A 19,267-nucleotide genomic window follows, 5' to 3' on the forward strand; every position below is an offset into this window, starting at 1 on the left:
GAAAATGGAGCTGAAGGGGAAGCTCTATCCTTTTTAAGAATCTGCAGAAGTTTAAAAGAGTGAGTAAAGATAAGGACATATGGTTCAGAGGGGAGACAAGAAACAGAACCAGATCCCTATGGAAAAGGCAGAGAGGCTTCACAGCACGGACAAGAACAGGCCCCACTTTCAGTGTAACATGAAGAAGGACGAAAGAAGCAGTAGGGACGCAGGCAGGTTGGCAGAGTTGCTGGACTGAAGAATTTCCCATCTAATGTTTTTATTTTTGCTGTGATGTGAACAGAGGTCAAGTGCTGAGAGGAAGAAGGAAATGGGTGAGGAGAGAATTTAAAGATTACGGAAAGGGTACGGTGGTGAATGGAAAAAATAAAAACCTAGACCAGAAGTTTTTAACCCAGATCCAAATGACTTCTAGGAAGTCTGAAAGTGAGCTTCAGGAGATCTGTGAATCTTCTAAATCTGGAAGCCAACTTTTAAGTGTATATTCTTATGTCTGTTTTTCTGAAGAGACAGCCTATGTCGTTCATCACATTCTCAAAAGGTCTTAAATCAAATAGTTCAAAACTACAAACCAGGAGGATCACTGCCTATTGTAGAAGAATTGGTCCAATCTACAAATCATAACAATCCGTATAAGTATGGTGATTTATTTTTTTTCCAGAAGCCTAAGTTAGACATAGAAAATATAGGTAGACCGATGCATGCTTGAAGTTTTGCCATGCCTTCGCATCAAGACCCAAGAGGGTGAGAAAACTGAGGATAATGGTAAGAGTACAGGTGAAGAGAATAAATGACAGTCTCTAAGGTGGGTCGGAAAAAAACTGAAACAGGCGACAGACACTAAGAAAGTAGAGGGCTGTAGAGAATGAAGTACTGGTAAAGTCAAAGACCAAGTAAAGTAATGCTAAGTAACAGAAGAAGAAATTGTCATCAGATCACAGGTTGTTTAAACTTAAAAATTCAGAGTTGGAGCTATGCTAGATCCATAATGGGTCCTGGGAATGGCCACCATGAATGTGGACGTAAAGTTCACTATATCTAACTCACGGTGTCAAGGTAACTGTATTGTATGGGACCATTCACGAGTGTGACAAGACTCAGACTGGGGAAGCACTGTGAGCCAGATACTAAATTTTCAGTGTATGAAAGGCAGTGACTAAAACATAGGTAGGTAGTAACCAAAGGGGAGGAGAGCAGAATGGCCCTGCCTCAAAAGAGTAGTTTTTACTTGAGGATACAATAATATGGCTAGGAACAGCAGTGAAAGTTAAGTGGTTCTCAAATCTGAGGTACTGGGAGTTTTGGCAATAAACAATTACCAGGTCAAAGGGCTGTATGGCGAACTAATGTCCTCACAGAAATGTCCAATTCGATTCAAACAAAAGATTAAAGGGAAAGCACCTAAAACTGTTTACTTGCCTGCAGTTTACAAAGCATTTTCATATAAAATGTATCACTGGTTATCAAAATAACTCTATGGGTAGATCTGAAGCCCTTTAAAAAGGATTTTCCCAGAGTTAGTGGCAATTCTTCTAATAAACTCTTTTCATGATACTAGAGCCCATTTATTAAATTATTTGGTAAACACAGGAAGAACAGAAAAGAAAAATTATATGTGTATGTGTATGCATGCCAGGCATTTTACAGACACTGTATTAATTCTTTAACAATGCTATGGGATATTTAAACTAAGGCTTAGTAAATTATAGTCATATAGCTGGTAAGAGATGAATCAAAGATATGAACCTTGTCTAAATGGTTACAGACACCATGACTGTGTAGCATATTAATGCAGAAGGAGGATATAGCAAGAAAAAGATGAAACTCAGAAACATTATAAGAATTATCCAAATTCTACTGAAAAAAGGAGAATAAAAGCATCTAAACGCTATAGTCCCTTTCCCAACATCCAGGTTTAAGTTTATTGAAAAGAGTAAAAGAATTTGGAATTCAGAGATTTAGGAGCATACTGAAGAAAATAAATGAAAAAGCGGGTTGGTAGACTCATTTCATGAGTGAATGTATTACAGCCCTCAGAAGCTTTTTGACTTCACTTTTAAAACCAGCAACAGTAACAGCCAATATTTATTGAGCATTTACTACAGGCTAGGCCCTGTGCTAGGTAAACAACACGTTATCATCTCACTGAACAACAACCTTCTGACAGAAAGATACTTATTCCCGTTCAAAAGGAAGAAACTGAGACACAGGAAAGTTAAGTAATTTGGTCAAGGTCACATGGGCACCAAGTGATATAATCAGACTCAGTCATCCTGGCAAGACAACACATTAAATAAAGAGAATACCAATAACACGTTTCTACCTTTAGCACATGCACACTACAATATTTATCTTACATTAATCACACACTATTAATGTGTGCTATACAATAAATTTCAGTTACAAGTGCTTGATTACTAGAAACTTAAAATACCTTCCAACTTTATTTCAACTAAATATCTATAAATGTTTTGCTTCGTGGTACTTAGTTAATATGTATGCTATTGAGGCTTTGTTCCTCCAGGGATTGTTCCTCCACATACACGGTCAATTCCTTTTGGAATTCGTAACAGTTCCTGACTCCTGCCTTCCAAGTCCCAGATAAATCCAGACAAACAGGGTCACTGGAGTGTTTCCAGCACAGACGGTTCTGGCTGGTTTTCGTTTAATCCACCAGGCACAGCGTGTAGGCGTTATTTCACTGCGTCACCCAGCCTGGTGCTCCCCACCCCCATGGAATCAGCCTTCCAGTTACAACTCAATCGATGGAACCAGCAGTGAAAATTCACATGTTGGAAAAGAACAACTTTGGGCAGTTGAAAGAAATCCCACCAGAGTTTAATCTCCTTAAAAAACCCTAATTATTTAATTTTCAACATTAAAAGCTATCTTACTTCATGAAGATATATTCGAAACTATTAAAAATACTTAGCATATTGCCATGATACTGTCACCTGAGCAAGTCACTGCAAGGCAAGGTACGGTGCTCCCTGGTTGGTAATCAGGACCAGGAGGCAATGTTTTTAGGTAGCCTCTTCATTTTAAGAGCTGGCTTGAGATCCTTCCCGTTCTACAGCTGTTACACCTCAACGTGGGGTGGCAGGACTTGTGCTTATGCTGTTCATTCTTCACACTGTGCTGGCACCTTAGGGCTGTGATTTGATTATAGATGTGATTGCCACTATTTCCCTCCCACTCAGTCAAGACCAGGAAACACATACATTTGCTAAATCTCTTCTGTGGAATGATATACAAGTACAGAGTCTGATTTGTGAGAAAGTGCCCCCCTTGCGGCACACATGACTGACGCTCCGTCATGTCTAACTGTAATGCACCTTTCCCAGGTTATGTCATGACTCACAAAATAACCTCCAGCTAAATAACAACAGCAATAATGATGACGATGACGATAATAATAAATTCTCTTCTGTGTCATGAGTCTTCCGTGAGAAACAGAACAAAAAGTTTCCAAATTCTTCTCCATGCATATTATAAGCCCTGTCTCAGTCTCTGCATAGGAGTGATGTTGTTCAATTGCGACGCAAAGTACCTGCTGCCTTCTAATACCTGTGACAGTAATCGCTCAACCCTGCAAAGTACCTGCTGCCTTCTAATACCTGTGACAGTAATTGCTCAACCCTGCAAAGCCACTGATATTCTGAAATTTCCAATGTCCGATATACAAATGCCATACCTGGTGACATTTGATACAGTAATCTGTCAAAGACCTTTTGCTCTCTTTCCAAGCACAATATTTGTCCTTAAGATTGTGATAGTTTTATAAACGTCTTAACAAGTGTCAAACGTATGTTGCACTTGTGTTTTTGGTGAGAAGTTCAACTCGATGGTATCTCAAATCATCTCTTTTCATCAGTAACAACGGTCATCGAAGTAACTAAGGACATTCCTTTCATCCTCATTTTCTGTGCACTGCAAATGGACCTGACCCTGCCTTTTAGGGATGGATGGCGTTTCTTAATCCCGGATGCACAGTAGACTGTGGAGAGCTTTTAGGAAAGAACTGATGCTGGCATCCTATCCAACCCTTGCTGCGTCCATCTCCCATGCCCAACGCCCATCTCCCAACACACACCTCGTAAAAAGTCTAGATTTAGGGTCCAGGCATGGCATTTTTGAAGTTCCCCAAGTAATTCTACTGTGCAGGCAGGATTAAGAATCACTGGTCTTTACCATGTAAATGGCATCATCCCTGCCACAGTAATGAAGTGATTTCAGAATAAAGTGAAAATTGTGGATTTTATTTAATGACTGGAGTGATTCATTGTATGTGAATGAGAAACCATATAGTTCCAATTGCTTCTGGCAGGTATCCTGTGACTATAGGAAGAATCAGGCAAGAGCAGAGAGACAAAAAGAAAGGAGGTTCAGTGGCAAACTGAATTGGTGAGTCAGGTCTAGCCTGAAGCTGCCCTATATATCCCCAGACTTATAAATAAACCTGGTTTCAGTGGTGGGGCAGCCACGCACGTGGACCACTCAGATCTTGAAGACCACCTGCTGCAGGGAACATAAAATGACTGACAGCCTCAGATGCTGTTCCTTTGGGTCCACGAGGCCATTCTTCCCCTGGGAAGCTACCAGCCTGTGACTGAGCACTGTGAAGGTATGCATGCTGGCCCATCCTGCCCAATTTGGGACTCTTCCAAAGGCAACCTTGGCTTGAGGACACCCCACTGGCCTGGCTAAAACCCAATCAGAACTGCACGGTAACCTAACTCTTCCTACCCCATTCTTCTTCCTTCTTTCCCTTCACAGGGGTCAGATCTACATCGGGCCTATTCCTGCTCTTTTCCCTTTTATCTTTCACAGCAGTTTTCTACCAATAAACCCTTTGCACATCTAATCCTATCTTCGCATCTTCTTCCTGGAAGACCTGAGCTAACAAAGATGGATTTTCTATACTTTTGACCAAAAGCACTCTCACTGTATTAAGCAGAAGTGGAATCAGCTGCTGTAATGAAAGCAAAGTGACAGGGAATTAAACAAGACAGAAGTTTACTTCTCTTTCAGGTAAGCACCCAATTATAAGGAGCTGATGTGGCAGTTCCATGGTGTCGGGGACCCAGACTATTCCTATCTTGTGGCTCTGCCATTCTCAATACATAGTTTCCAACTTATGATCGCTATGATGACTTTTCCAGCTCCTGCCGCCAGGCATGGACTCCAGGCAGCAAGCTGGGAGGGAAGAGGGAGAAATGGAAGGGTGTCCCCCTTCCCTTTAACAGCATGATCCCAAAGCTGCACATATCACTTCAGTTTACTCGGCCATATCGTGCTGCAATGGAGGCGGGAAAATGAAGTCTTTAGCTTCATGGTCTTGTCACCAACTAAAACTCTATTACCAAATGAAGTAGGGAAGAATGGATATTAAAAAATGTTTAGTAGTCTCTACCACAATTAGTTCTTCACTATTCTGGGTAAGTCAAAACAGTTTCTCTGAGTGACCATTAGATTTTGTTTGAAAATTATGGAAAAGCTTCAATGACTTCATGTTAATATTAGACCAAAATTTAAAAACGATAACATCAAGGAATATGAATAAATCTATTGCTGATTTGTTAAAATTCTATTTGGGGAGAGTCACTGTCTCATCCATTGCCATGAACAGCCTTTAAAAAGATATTAATTCTTAAGAATGCAGTAAGATTTCGTGATAATCATAATCACTCTCACATTTTAAATGTATAAAATGTAAATCAAGTTTTCTCCCGAAACTACAAAATCATCTATCCCCACAAAAGCACTCAACCACAAAATCAAGAACAAACAATAATTTATGGGCCACAGTTTGCAAAACAGTGGTATAAATACTTTTTCAAGTGTAGAAATATATATTTAGAAAGAAAAAAGGAAAGAAAGAAAGAGAAAAAAAAAACCCACTCAGCATCTTCCCACAAAAAGTTAAAGTACCTGGAATTGACATCCCCGTGTCCGAGCTGCCCGTGCTGCCCGTACCCAAATGTGTAGACGTCGCCGTTCTCCATTAAAACCACTGAAACCAAAATCAGAGCTTTATGTTTTCATTGTATGCATTTCATATTTCTATCACAACTATACTGAAGGCAGTGCAATTTTCACTATTTAAAATTTGTAGAGCCATTAAAACTAGGCAATTGAAGCATCGACAAATTTATATTTAATGAGGAATAAATATAATTTCAGTTCTGTAAAATATTTTTGTAGGTTATAAAAATGTATGTTTTCATAATATACGCTTTAAAATTCTTATAAATGACATTTAATAACAATATTTAATAAAACATTGGTTTGGGTCAGCTGTAAAGTCTTTTTATAATGAGTAACTACATAGAAAATGTTCTCTCACATCTAGGATAATTATATAGGTAGATGGGTTTGAGCTCTGCACAGTTACGTACAACATCAATATGTCTGTCAGAACTTTAGTATTTGTCAATGTCTTATCAAATAAGGAAATATGTTGAGTATCAAAAGAAAGAATGTGACATTTTTTTATGTTTAGGTTGAAGAGTACAACCTAAGCTATATAATCCAAATGTCAATTATTTACCAGGAATGGAAATTTCTACTTTTTAAAAAAATATAGAAATTTGTTGATGCACATCTCTCACTGAACAGTAACAAAGTTTGTGACCAGATTATAAAAATCACAGAATTGTAGAGTTCAAAGAGATTTCAGGGATTATTTTATCTTCAGGAATTTCATGAACTGAATTATAAAATAAGTCCATCAGAAGACAGATTAGAAGTCAGATCTCTACATGTACCACAATGTTCATTGCAGCACTATTTACAATAGCCAGGACATGGAAGCAACCTAAGTGTCCATCGACAGATGAACGGATAAAGAAGATGTGGCACATATATACAATGGAATATTACTCAGCCATAAAAAGAAATGAAATTGAACTATTCGTAGTGAGGTGGATGGACCTAGAGTCTGTCATACAGAGTGAAGTAAGTCAGAAAGAGAAAAACAAATACTGTATGCTAACACATATATATAGAATCTAAAAAAAAAAAAAAGAATCGTTCTGATGAACCTAGGGGCAGGACAGGAATAAAGCTGCAGATGTAGAGAATGGACTTGAGGACACAGGGAGGGGGAAGGGTAAGCTAGGACGAAGTGAGAGAGTAGCACTGACATATATACACTACCAAATGTAAAATAGATAGCTAGTGGGAAGCAGCCGCATAGCACAGGGAGATCAGCTCGGTGCTTTGTGATCACCTAGAAGGGTGGTATAGGGAGGGTGGAAGAGAGACACAAGAGGGAGGGGATATGGGGATATATGTATACGTATAGCTGATTCACTTTGTTATATGGCAGAAACTAACATAACATTGCAAAGCTATTATACTCCAATAAAGGTGTTAACAAAAAAAAAAGAAGTCAGATCTCTAGACAATCATTTTATAGCTTAAAAGAGATTGTGTAATAAATATGCTTTCATAGACTTGAGAGATACTGTCACACTATAGCTTTTAAACACAGTTAACAGACTACATTTGTCAAAACTAAACAAATAGGTTATTCAGCACAATTGTAAAAATGCAGTTATACCCTAAAGTTCCAGCCGCTACCTGAATGGTGAAATCCACAGCTGACTTGTACTGCCCGGAGCTCACAGTCAAATCGCACAGAGCCTGGAGGATATGTTGTGATTTTGCTTGCATCCTTTTCTCCTCGTTCTCCACTTCCATCTGTAAGTGTTACAATTTGTAATTAAGCCATTATTCATCTTCAAAATAAAATTTAAAATCAGTTTACTATGGAAAAACAAGAGAAAATGTTAAAAGGAACAAGCAAGAAGAATCTGTAGCTGTTAGAAGTGATAGATCAAGACTCTACCTGCAAAGAAGCAATTTTGAAAAGATATACTATATACTTCTGTTTGCAAATATCACTAAATCAGTAAAAACACAGATAAGGTCTGGTTACAGATAAAGCCTATTAATCTAATCAGTTATGTAATGTAAATGGGTCATTAAGTTATAGAAATAACAAAAATCTAAATGTAATAGTTTATATGGGAAAATTTAGTTTACATAAAAATAACTGCATGCAAAGTCATTTAATTGTTTTAAACTTAGTGATATTGTTAGTGCTAGCCATTTAAAAAAAATTTCTAGCTGACTCGCAAATGACTTAGATTTCCCAGACACATCTAGAAAGGCTACTCTGTCCGCCAGTATTGCTAAACTCAACTGAACTTTAAAAAATTTATAAAGACCAAATAGCTTTATCCACTGTATTGCAGTTCAATGGTTTCCTGTCGTTCATTTTGTCTGTCCCACCTTGACCCTCAGCCAGTCAGCTCTGCGGTCTTCTTCAGGCCCCCAAACACAACTCTGAACCAAACCCTCTGCTTTTATTCCTTCTTTCCTCCTCCCTTCTTTTTATAATTTCCTACCATAAGCTTGCTTTAAGGTCCTCCCTCCAACCCTAGTTTCTACATTTGACTTTGAATATTCTGGCATTTTAACCATAAAATTTTAAAAACACATTCCACAATTTAACAACTTTACTTTGGAATGTGTAAATAAGAAAGGCAACTTACTTTTCCTAGTCTAATACTATACATCAACTAAAATACGACCTCTATGTCATCAAGATTCAAATTCCTTACACATGGAATAAATGTAAATCTGGATGGAATTTCAGGTCAACTAGTCTAAGCTAAGTGCTTTGTGATACAGTAAATCTAAACAAGTGTGTATAATATGCAGATACACATGTGGATCTACAGGCACACATTTTAAAATAATTCTGTATTTTCATTACCCATTTTAGAATACTAAGCAGAATAACATCAAATCATTTCATGTTCACATTATCCTTTCTTTTTCTATCTAATATTTCTAACCTTTACTACTATCCAGGTAAGACAAAATTGGCCTAAATTACGAGTTCCATTTCTATAACTAAATGACTCTAGCATTTCAAAAAGTTTTAAACTCTTTACAACATTAGGACAGTAAAACCTCACTAATTCAGAATAACACAGAATGGGTTGGCCTATATAACTTACTGAAAAGGTCTTAATTATAGAATGTTTAAGTAAAAGTTCAGTTTTATTACCTTCAAGCAGAACAGATTATAGATTAAACTAAATGCTATTGATACAATAAATAAAATGTGGTTACCTACATTATAAATCAAAATAGGCCTATTTTACATAAAAATGTACCATAGACATAAAAGTCCTTTAACATACAAGAATTAATTGCTGGACCCAGAGGTTGAAGGCACGTTGAAGGAATCCTTCATTTCTTGAGCCCTTGGTTTGAAAAGCTAGTGATTTTAGACAGGTTTCCCCTTATAAGTATGACCCTGAAAATTCAGAGGAAGAAGTTATTTTGAATTTTTTACTCAAAAAAGATCACAAATACTGTATCTGAAGTACCATAAATTTTGAATTAGTGAGAGGTTTTACTATAAAAGGAAAAAGAATATGATTCTTCTTTTGCTAAATTATCTAATGTGGGTTTGTCAAATTAAATCTGCAAGAATGGATGGGCCAAAAAAAAAAAAAAAAAAAAAATCACAACATTTAGTTTTACTCCATCCAAAATGCAATATACTCTTAGTTCAAAGACTCCTCATCTTGGAAATGGTTAAGTATAAACAAGGGCCTACCCATAAAGGAATAAGTATCTTCCAAACACTATTTAAATAAGATGACAGATATATAAAAATTTTACAGCTTTATCTCAATTGGTAAAAATATCTAATTATTAAAACCAAATCTGATTTAATAAAGAAAACAAATTGTGTTCATTTGATTGTGCCAGACCTAACTAAATTCAATGTTACACCTTAATTTCAGTTTATATAAATGTATTGATGCCTAGTTAAAGCTTTTACCTTTGAATCTGGCATTCTGCCCTCTCCCTCCAGTCAGAGATTAAATATAGATACAAAGCCCACAATAGAGACAAAGCATCAGGGAAGGAGGAAAAAAAAGCCTAGTAATTTACTGATTAAAATCATAGTGATTAAAAGAGTACTAGCTATTATTCAGAGGTAAAAAATAATACTAGAAACATTTTGTTCAAGTGCATCTAAACAAACCTTTATATAAAATAATTTTTCAATTATTACAGACGGTGAAAATATTGTTATTATGAGAAAAAAACAGGGATAAGGTTCTTGATCACTAGTAGCAGCAGTGACAGAATTTTTTAAATATACATCTGTATCTGGAATTTTATGTCAGTTCAAAAAATTAAGTACAATTCTAATAATTTAGAAATTTACAAAAGTTTATCAAAGAAAAAAGATACCTAATAAATAGTCAAGAATCTAGTGTAAATTCAAGAACTAGCAAGCGAAATTCAGCAAGATAAATTCTCCCCAAGCTCATTACTCAGTAAAGTGTCAATGAGCAGCAATAAAATTAATCTCACATTTTTAGGAAAGTTAGGCTTAAATATTCTTATAATTGGCCATTTAGGTATATCTGTATTTTCCCTAATATGAGTATGTTCATACATGTATCATACGATACTGAAACTATGATAGCTATAAAGTTTTGACAGATATGTAACTACAGTATTGTATGTATATATACATTATTTATGCATATTTGTGTACACACACAGAGAAAAGAGGATTCAGTATCTAAAGGACTCTTTTAATTTTTATTTAAATCTATACTTTTTGGGTAATCTTATAAGCATGCATGTATCACTGAATGTATCACAAAACACAGTGAGTACTTTGAATGAAATCACTAAAATAAAACAGCAAAGCAGTAGTAATTACAATTTGCTAAACACCTCTGTGCTAAACACTGAAAATTTAAATAGCACAGTGGATAGTGCTTTTGGGCACTGGAGCCTAAGAGACTTGGATTGGAATCCTGGCTCTACTATTTGCTAGTTTTACGATAACTGGACACTGGATCTTTTTGAGTTTTAGTTTTCCCATCTATAAGATAGGAATAATGGTACATTACCTCACAAGGTACTTATGAGAAATAAGTGCAATAATGTATGAAAAGTGTTCAGTCAATATTATTGTTGCTCTCCTTAATCAATACAATAATCCGATGATAAGGGTATTGTTATTCCATTTTGCAGTTGGGAAAACCAAGGCTTTAGAGGGGTTAAGTAGCCAGCCCAAAGTAATAAATGGTAGAGCAGTTTTAGAAATTGATCAAAAATAAGGCTCACGCATTTTACCACCACCAAATGGCTGACGTCTTTAATCTTTTGTAAAAATAATTACACATTTAACAAATCTCAAATTTTGTACCTTTAAGATAATTCTAAAAGAGGATGCAAGGAATTCAAAGAATTCAAGCTAGTATTCATGGAGAATTTTTATTTGCAAAGTATATACATACACACACACACACACACACATATCTTAATTTAATCTTCATGTCAACATCTTCAGTTAGGAATTATCATTCTTATTTTTAAAAGAAGGAAACTGAAACCAAAGAGATTAAGAAATTTATGAACGGCCACACAGTTCTAGTAAATGAAAAACAGGATTAAAACTGAGGCCTAATTCCAAAGGCTGTATTTCCATTACACCACACTGTTTCTTTACAGAAAACAGGTGTAAAATACACACAGATGTTTTTGAGTGCACCTTCAGATTTTCACATCAGTCACTTCAAGACTATCTCCAGAATAATTCTAATGTTCCTAACTAGGAGTAGTACATTAAAATCTTTTTTTTCTACGTAAGGCACTGAATAGTTGAAACAAATGTTAATTCAGATAACTGTTTAAAATATAGTCTACAGTTACATTCTTTAAATACTATATGTTATATGGATTATATGTTATACATAACTGATTCCGTCTTACACACTATTTTGCCTCTGGTCAAAATTTGCCTGTATAGGATAGATTCTGTGACCTTCTCTGAATTCTTTCCAATCAGCCAGAAGCTCTCCAACTTTCCATCTTAGAACTCACTCCTGTTAACAATAAATCCACAGTTCTTACCCTCCACACACCTCTACAAAAAAGTCATAGTCTAGAAAATTTAAATCATTATTATCCTACAATGGTGTACCACCAACATAATTAAATGTAAGATAGAACACAGCAATTAATACATGAATTTGTCAGTGCAAGATAAACACGGTAATACAAAAGAGAAAAAAATGTACGTAGGAAAAATAATTTATTAAAAGACTATGTCTATATGCAGCAGGAGTAAAAGCAGTGACTGGCAAGGGGATTAAATGACAGGAACAGCGAATGCAAAGGGAGTAACGGAAAGCGAATCTGTGGATGTACAGTGAGTGTTAATACTCTCTAGATAAAATGGGACACCATCTGATAAAGTAATACTTACACTTTAAATTCATTTTGGTGGTAAAGAGATGAAACTATTCCACTCTATAAAACCATACAATCTGATGATTAAAAATAAAATGGCCTTATACTGTAATACTACAAAGTAAGTCCTTCCAAAGAGGTTACCCTGTGGCAGACAAGATGGAAGTAAGGCTTGCTATCGTTGAGTAATTTCTATAGCTAATCAGTGTGACATTGTAAAAAGTCTATTTTAAATTTGTAACCTTGGTTTTCTTTAGCATTTCATTTTAAAATTCTGGAAAAAAAACAAAGATGACTGTCTATATAATACTAACATGGAGCTGAAAAAGTTTTAAAACTGTTTATTGAAATGTGAATAGTTAACCTCCGGTGAAGTACTGGAAGAAGTCCACTTTCATATAATTGGCAAGAAAAAGACACTTGATAAAATCTGTTCTAATACTGGCAGAGTAGAAAATGTGAGATCAGAGATTCTAGCAATAACCAAAATAATTTACATAGCACACCCCAAATATTATTCCTTAGATTTAAATATTAATGGCATTGTTAGAGCACCCAGTAAATAAAGCAATCACAAATTTTACTACGGTTAATCACATTAGACTTAAAATACTCTCAATTTTTATTTCTGCAGAATATAACTTGAGTAGTGCTCTATTTGTGTTTTTACTAAAAACAGGGGTTTTTGTCTGTTTTGTTTTGCATTTTTGCTTTGAGTGACAAACTGATAGATTGAAACAGGCAAAGAAAAATAAAGTTGATTATAATATATGGCATATGAAAGTTTAAAAATAAAATTAGTCTATAACAGTTTTGCAGCCCCAAAAAAAGACAAAACATTAGTTAGATTAATTTGCATGGAATATGTGTTTTTAAAATCTTCTATTTTGCAGGGTTTATTTCAGGCATTTAAGAAAACAGTAGGTTTAAGTTGTACTACTCAAAGAGTGCTTGGTTCCCATGCCAGGATTCAAGGCAGAATTTATACATAAATTTATAAGTTCTCTGCATTAAATTCTTTCCTGATCTTAGTTGACCCATAATCTGTGGTTTAAGGAAAAATAATCTTGTTTTAGGAATATATCAAATATCAAATAAATCATGTGTATTGTGAATATAAACTTTTATATTAAAACAATGGAAGCGCTGTAGCAGTCAACTCATTATTACTTTATACACTGAATTTAGCAATTCTGTTAATTCTAAAGCAAATAAACAGAATTAAAAAAAGAGAAAAGGACTGCAAAATGCCAGATGGCAGTGATCTAAGAGCAGATAATAAAGTATATAAAATAGAGAGCAATAATTATTTTTTTCTACCTTCCCTTAACTTTAGGAAATTTGAAAAGGAATGGAAAAGAAAAAGATATACTGTAAAATGTCTTCTTTTTATTAAAGTTAACCAAAAAAATACAATAAAATAAGATTGACAGTTACTGACAAACAGTACACTTTCAGCATGTTCTTTCTCCTCAGGCTATATAATAATGATAGAAGCAAAGTAGAAGAATTAGGTTTGTGCATTTTCCCAGAGACAAAATTCGAATAAGTGGAAGAAATTGGGAAAGTATCCCACCTAGTTGATAAGGAAGACCAAATACCTTTGTGCTTGTCCCGTTTATGCTTTAGCTGTGCTGGATGGGATCTGAGTCTGGCTAGAGCCTGTTCTCGATGGTTCATAAAAATAGGACCAGCAAATACAAGGGGGCCTGAGGAGAAACATTTTGTATGTGCATAGAAAAGCTCACAAAATGAAAACACTACAATGAACAAAACTAATTCAAACTAAAAAGCATGGAAATTAAAGTTTTGGACATGATACTTTTCTCCCAAATCCCCCCCCCGCCCCGTTAACCTCCCACTCCCAACCATAACCTATTCACCATTCTATACACAAGTTTTATTATCTTAAATATAGTCAATAAAGTAAACATTCTGATCTTTTAAACTTATAAAATTATTAGGTAGTTACTAATAGTCTCAAATAGATAATCAGAGAGTTCAAATAGAATAAATCAAATTATCTTACAAATCTTTTAATATCATATATATTCAAACTTGGTAAACCACACATTCATTAAAAACAAATATCTTTCCTTTTAAAATACCAAACACCAACAAAGTTTTAAATTAATGATTAAATTTTAACAAGGTCTTCAAGATTTAATATCCACATCAATCTTGATACAAAACCAAGATGTTACTGACAACTACATTCTGTCATAGAGGTAAGAAAACAAGGTGGTCAAAAACAAAACAAAAACAAAAAATTACTATGATCTGCGATATACATATTTATATACATACACATTTATATACATACAAATACATACATACATACAATATACACACATATATACATGTATATGTATATATATAAAATCACTGCTTTATAAAGACAGAATTGTATAAGCTGCATTTGATTTGATTTTCTAAAAAAGATAAATCTAACTTTATGATTTTAACCACATACACAAAATCAGACACAAGGATAAGCTGAATTTCACACTGATGATGAAGAGGGGACTCTAAACCCAGTAACATTTTTAGAACATTAATGGTTCTCTCATAAAACAATTTCTTTCTGAAGCTCCTCTATGTACATATACATATATACATAAATATACACTGACACAGATTACAGTCATTTCTACTTATACAGTATTTAAGAAAAAAATCTGAAGCCAAATTAATTTCAATAAAATTTAAAAACTGTTTTCCCCATTACTGTTTAGCTTGAAAAGGAAAATTTAAATTATACCTTAAAATTTTAGTTCTTTTCTTACAGAACAGAACCACAGCTTCCTTGAGTTTTAGCAATATCAAAAATGCTTACAAATTTCAAAACACTAAATTTGACAGTTAAGAAGTTACCAGTATTTGAAAAGGAAATTGACAGTATATATGCACTGAACATTTTTAATTAAATTTCTGTGATTCTCTATAGATCTTCAGCTATAACTAATTTTTCTAACAATGCGACAAAATGAAACTACTGCTCTGTAATAAAATTTGACAAATGTCATATTAAATACCAAAGTACCCTGCATTAAACATTAAACAATGGGTAGAAAAAAATATATTTAAATTATGTCTCTAGACATAGAAAAAAACACAAGCAGCATCAATTCTATGAAAAACCAAGAATAACATATTCTATGATTACTACAGGTAGAAATATGCTAATTTAATGTTAATAGAAGAATTAAATATTATTTTCCAGTAACGTAGTATCAATCATTTTCAAACTAAGATTATATAAACTAAGCTTCATCTTTAAAATATAATAAAATGAGATACATTTCAAATATGAACACATGTCATTTCTTCAACTTGCCCTATTTTTCAACTGATTTACTAAAGCAGATAATATAAATCATTCTAAAACGTGTAAGACACTTTCCAACTATACCAAGAATTGTAAATATTAAAATAACAATAATATTAAGCTGTATTACCATTTTCTAATTTCTGTGGCCTGCCTGAGATACTATTCCTTTCCATAAAAATATTATACCCATAATATTCAGAGTTATTTAGTCTCTCATAAATTCAATCTTTTCAGAGTCCTTTCTATACATAAATACAGAAGGCCCACTGGCAATCACACATAGAAAGTACATCACTCGAGCTCAACTTAAGTTACCATTTATAATATCAAGTTACCAGGTTCTAAAATACTCTTGTAGCCCATGGACTAAAATAATTTTTCTTACATAGTTAAGTCATTCATTTATTCACCAAACATTTTTGATTATCTTTAATGTAACAGATGCTAGGTATCATAGATATAATGACAAAGACACAGATCTCATTCAAATTCAGTCCACCAGGGAAGACAGAATAAAAACAAAGAATTGCAATATGTTCTAATAAATGTTATAAAGTAAATCTGTACACATCATATCCTGAAGGATGAAAAGTGATCAAATCAACTTGAGTGAATCAAAGAGGTTTCAAAGAGGGACTTCCCTGGTGGTGCAGTGGTTAAGAATCCACCTACCAATGCAGGGGACACGGGTTCGAGCCTGGGTCCAGGAAGATCCCACATGCCGCGGAGCAACTAAGGCCGTGCGCCACAACTACTGAGCCTGTGCTCTGGAGCCTGTGAGCCACAACTGCTGAGCCCGCAGGCCAGAACTACTGAAGCCTGTGCTCCGCAACAAGAGAAGCCACCGCAATGAGAAGCCCGCGCACCGCAATGAAGAGTAGCCCCCACTCTCCACAACTAGCGAAAGCCTACGCACAGCAACGAACACCCAATGCAGCCAAAAAAAAAAGAAAAAAAGAGAGATTTCAAAAAATGAGAAAAAGTTTGCCAAGAGAGAAAGAAGAGAAGAGAGGGCATTCCAGGTAAAAGGAATAGGATTTATAAAAGCACGAAGACATAAACAACATTACTGTATGGTCATTAAAAACACACACGAGTGTTCGCGGCGACGATGGCAACAGCGGCAGGAGGTTTGGTTGTCACCCGTTGGCTGCGCGGCGCTGCGCTTGGCAGCGGCTATTGCGGCTTATTTTCAGTTGCTTTTTAAAGACGGAAAGCTCATGGTGCAGATGGTTATTTCCAGTGCTGGGGCTGGAGGTCTGGCAGAATGGGTGCTGATGGAGCTACAGGGGGAGATCGAGGCTCGCTACAGCACTGGGTTAGCTGGAAACCTCCTGGGAGACCTGCACCACTGAGGGAATCCCTGTGCTGATCGTGGGGCATCATATCCTGTATGGGAAAATCATCCACCTGGAGAAACCCTTTGCCGTCCTTGTTAAACACACTCCCGGGGGGGAGCAAGATTGTGATGGTCTTGGCTGCAAGAATGGCACCCCGTACCTGGTGACAACACTCATCAAAAACAAGATCCTTTTCAAAACTCGCCCCAAGCCCATTATCACCAATGTCCCCAAGAAAGTATGAAAGAACCCCAGATTTTCCTAGAGAGAGGCCAACTCCTTGGACTCATGCTCCGCTGCCACCTCAAGGACAGATGGATAGTTCCCTGGGACCACAAGGGGGTCCTGTTTTAAACACAGGCCACCCACTGGGTATGAACTCAGATCCCTTCCTTATGGCAACAGGCTCTCTTGGTGGAAATTTGGCCCCATTTCCAAGGAACCCATCTCCTTTTCCAACTTCATCAGGTTCACTGGCTTCAAATCCAGCACCTTTCCCTGCTGGTGCTCATGACCCAAGCATGGCTTCTTTTCCAAGAGGGATGAATCCCACTGGCACAGGTGCAGTTTCTTTCCCAAGGCCGGGTGGTCTCTTGGGCCCAAGCCCAGGGTCAGCTCTAAATCCTGGAGCAGGGACTCTTCCAGGCCCAGGGCCTCTGTCTAACCCAAGGTTAGGGAGTCTCCCAGGGCCAGGTCCTATGTCCAACCCAAAGCCAGGAGGTGTTCTGGGAACAGGTCCTGACCCCAGAAGTGGTGGCCCCATGGGCCCTGGATCTGAACCCAACCCGAGAACAGGTGTCCTGTTGACATCTGGGGATGGTCCTCCCAATCCTAGACCTGTTGGCCTGGGCCCCGGACCAAGTCCCAATCTGAGATCAGGCTTTGTAGGTACAAACCCTGCCCCAAGGTCAGGTACGTCTCCAGGCCCTGGCCTTGCGCCCAACCCAAGATCAAGTGGCCTGGGCCGAGGCCTTGGGCCTAATCCAAGGGCAGGTGGCCTGGGCCCAAGCCCTAATTTGGACACCAGAGCGGGTGGCCTCTTGGGCACAGGATCTGGTCTTAAGAATGGCTGGACCTCAAAGCCTACATCTTGCCCCCATTCTAAGAGCAGCTGGTCTTCTAGGAGCAAATTCAGCTGCTTTCTCACAGGCTTCTGGAAACGTGGGCACAAGCCCATCTTCCACGGCCAGCACACCTGGCCCCACAGGCCCAAACTCCGGTCCTGGCTCTCGGGGAACTGGCCTTCCAGGGCCAAATCCATCCCCCATGTCGAGGGCTCCTGGCCCCATTGGCCCTAATTCAGCTCATTTTTCAAGCCCGCTGGCCCCATGGGAGTAAAGGCTAATCCTTTTCCAAGAGGGACAGGTTCAGGGGGATTGAACCCAGCTGCTTTCTCTCAGTCTTCTAACACATTGGCTTTAAACTCAGTTAACTTCCAGGGGTCTGCTGGCCTCCAGGGCTCAAGTCCAGCAATTTTCCCAAGAGCCTCTGGGCCACTAGGCTCCAACCCAGCTACCTTCCCAAGGTCTACTGGCCCATTAGGCCCTGGTCAGGTTAATTCCCCCAGGTCAACTCCCAAGGCTCTTCACCACCAGGCCCTGTGGGTATCAACCCAGCTCCTTTCGCAAGGCCAGCTGGGACCCTGGGTCTAAACCCAGCTTCCTTTCCAGGGATGAATGGCCCTGCAAGCAAGACTTTGGTCCCATTTCCTAGAGTGGGGAGCCTTCCTGGCACAAACCCAGCTGCTTTCCCCAGACCAAGGGCTCCAATGGCTGCAATGTACCCAAATGGAATGTTACCCCCTTAGACACCATTTTCTCTCCAGGACCACCTTGGTTTCCAGACACTGTGGTTCTGGGCAGGGGCTGTGTTTTGGGTGAAAGGGTAGTTATGGAGCTACAGTCTGAAGTACATAGCTGGGGCTCAAGTTCAAATGAGCCTTTTTACCCCCTCTGCATCTTTCTTGACTGAAGGTGAAATGTTACCTGTGGGACATTGACTTTGGCAGGTGGGAATGATCCCACCTTGCAAGAAGGAATCTCCAGCCTTCCAGAAGCCTGCTGTGCTTCTGTCCCACAGCTTTCTGCCTCTTGTTTCTTACTAGTTTCTTGAATTGTTCTTGTGGACTTTTCCTCAGGGATACATTGGCCTGCAGGTCCCAATTCATATGCGGTCCCCTGCTCACCACTGGGGAATCAGCTCACTGCTCTCTAGAAATGTCATGTTGGTGAGCGGACCACGCTTCAGCAGCACTGACCTGGCCACCCTCTACTGCCATACCTTCCCCTGG

The 19,267-nt window shown here is 37.4% G+C and overlaps 1 protein-coding gene and 2 pseudogenes across 11 annotated transcripts in view; 2 read left to right on the plus strand and 1 right to left on the minus strand.

The window, feature by feature from the left end:
- MYCBP2 (MYC binding protein 2) overlaps positions 1-19,267 on the minus strand; it is a 277,195-nt gene that overhangs the window by 168,982 nt on the left and 88,946 nt on the right. For 10 of the 11 annotated variants that reach the window (XM_068527035.1, XM_068527036.1, XM_068527030.1 and 7 more), the window contains exons 18-20: positions 13,908-14,015; positions 7,585-7,704; positions 5,932-6,013 (exon numbers count right to left, since the gene is read on the minus strand). In XM_068527035.1, coding sequence (XP_068383136.1) covers positions 5,932-6,013; positions 7,585-7,704; positions 13,908-14,015 — 310 coding nt within the window. The remainder of the gene's footprint in view (positions 1-5,931; positions 6,014-7,584; positions 7,705-13,907; positions 14,016-19,267) is intronic. The other variant, XM_068527032.1, reaches the window with a different exon arrangement.
- Positions 16,855-17,233, plus strand: LOC137752093 (chromosome transmission fidelity protein 8 homolog pseudogene; annotated as a pseudogene).
- On the plus strand, positions 17,241-18,784 carry LOC137752092 (decreased expression in renal and prostate cancer protein pseudogene; annotated as a pseudogene).

This window comes from Eschrichtius robustus, chromosome 18 (assembly GCF_028021215.1).
Source record: "Eschrichtius robustus isolate mEscRob2 chromosome 18, mEscRob2.pri, whole genome shotgun sequence".
NCBI classification, from domain to species: Eukaryota; Metazoa; Chordata; class Mammalia; order Artiodactyla; family Eschrichtiidae; genus Eschrichtius; species Eschrichtius robustus.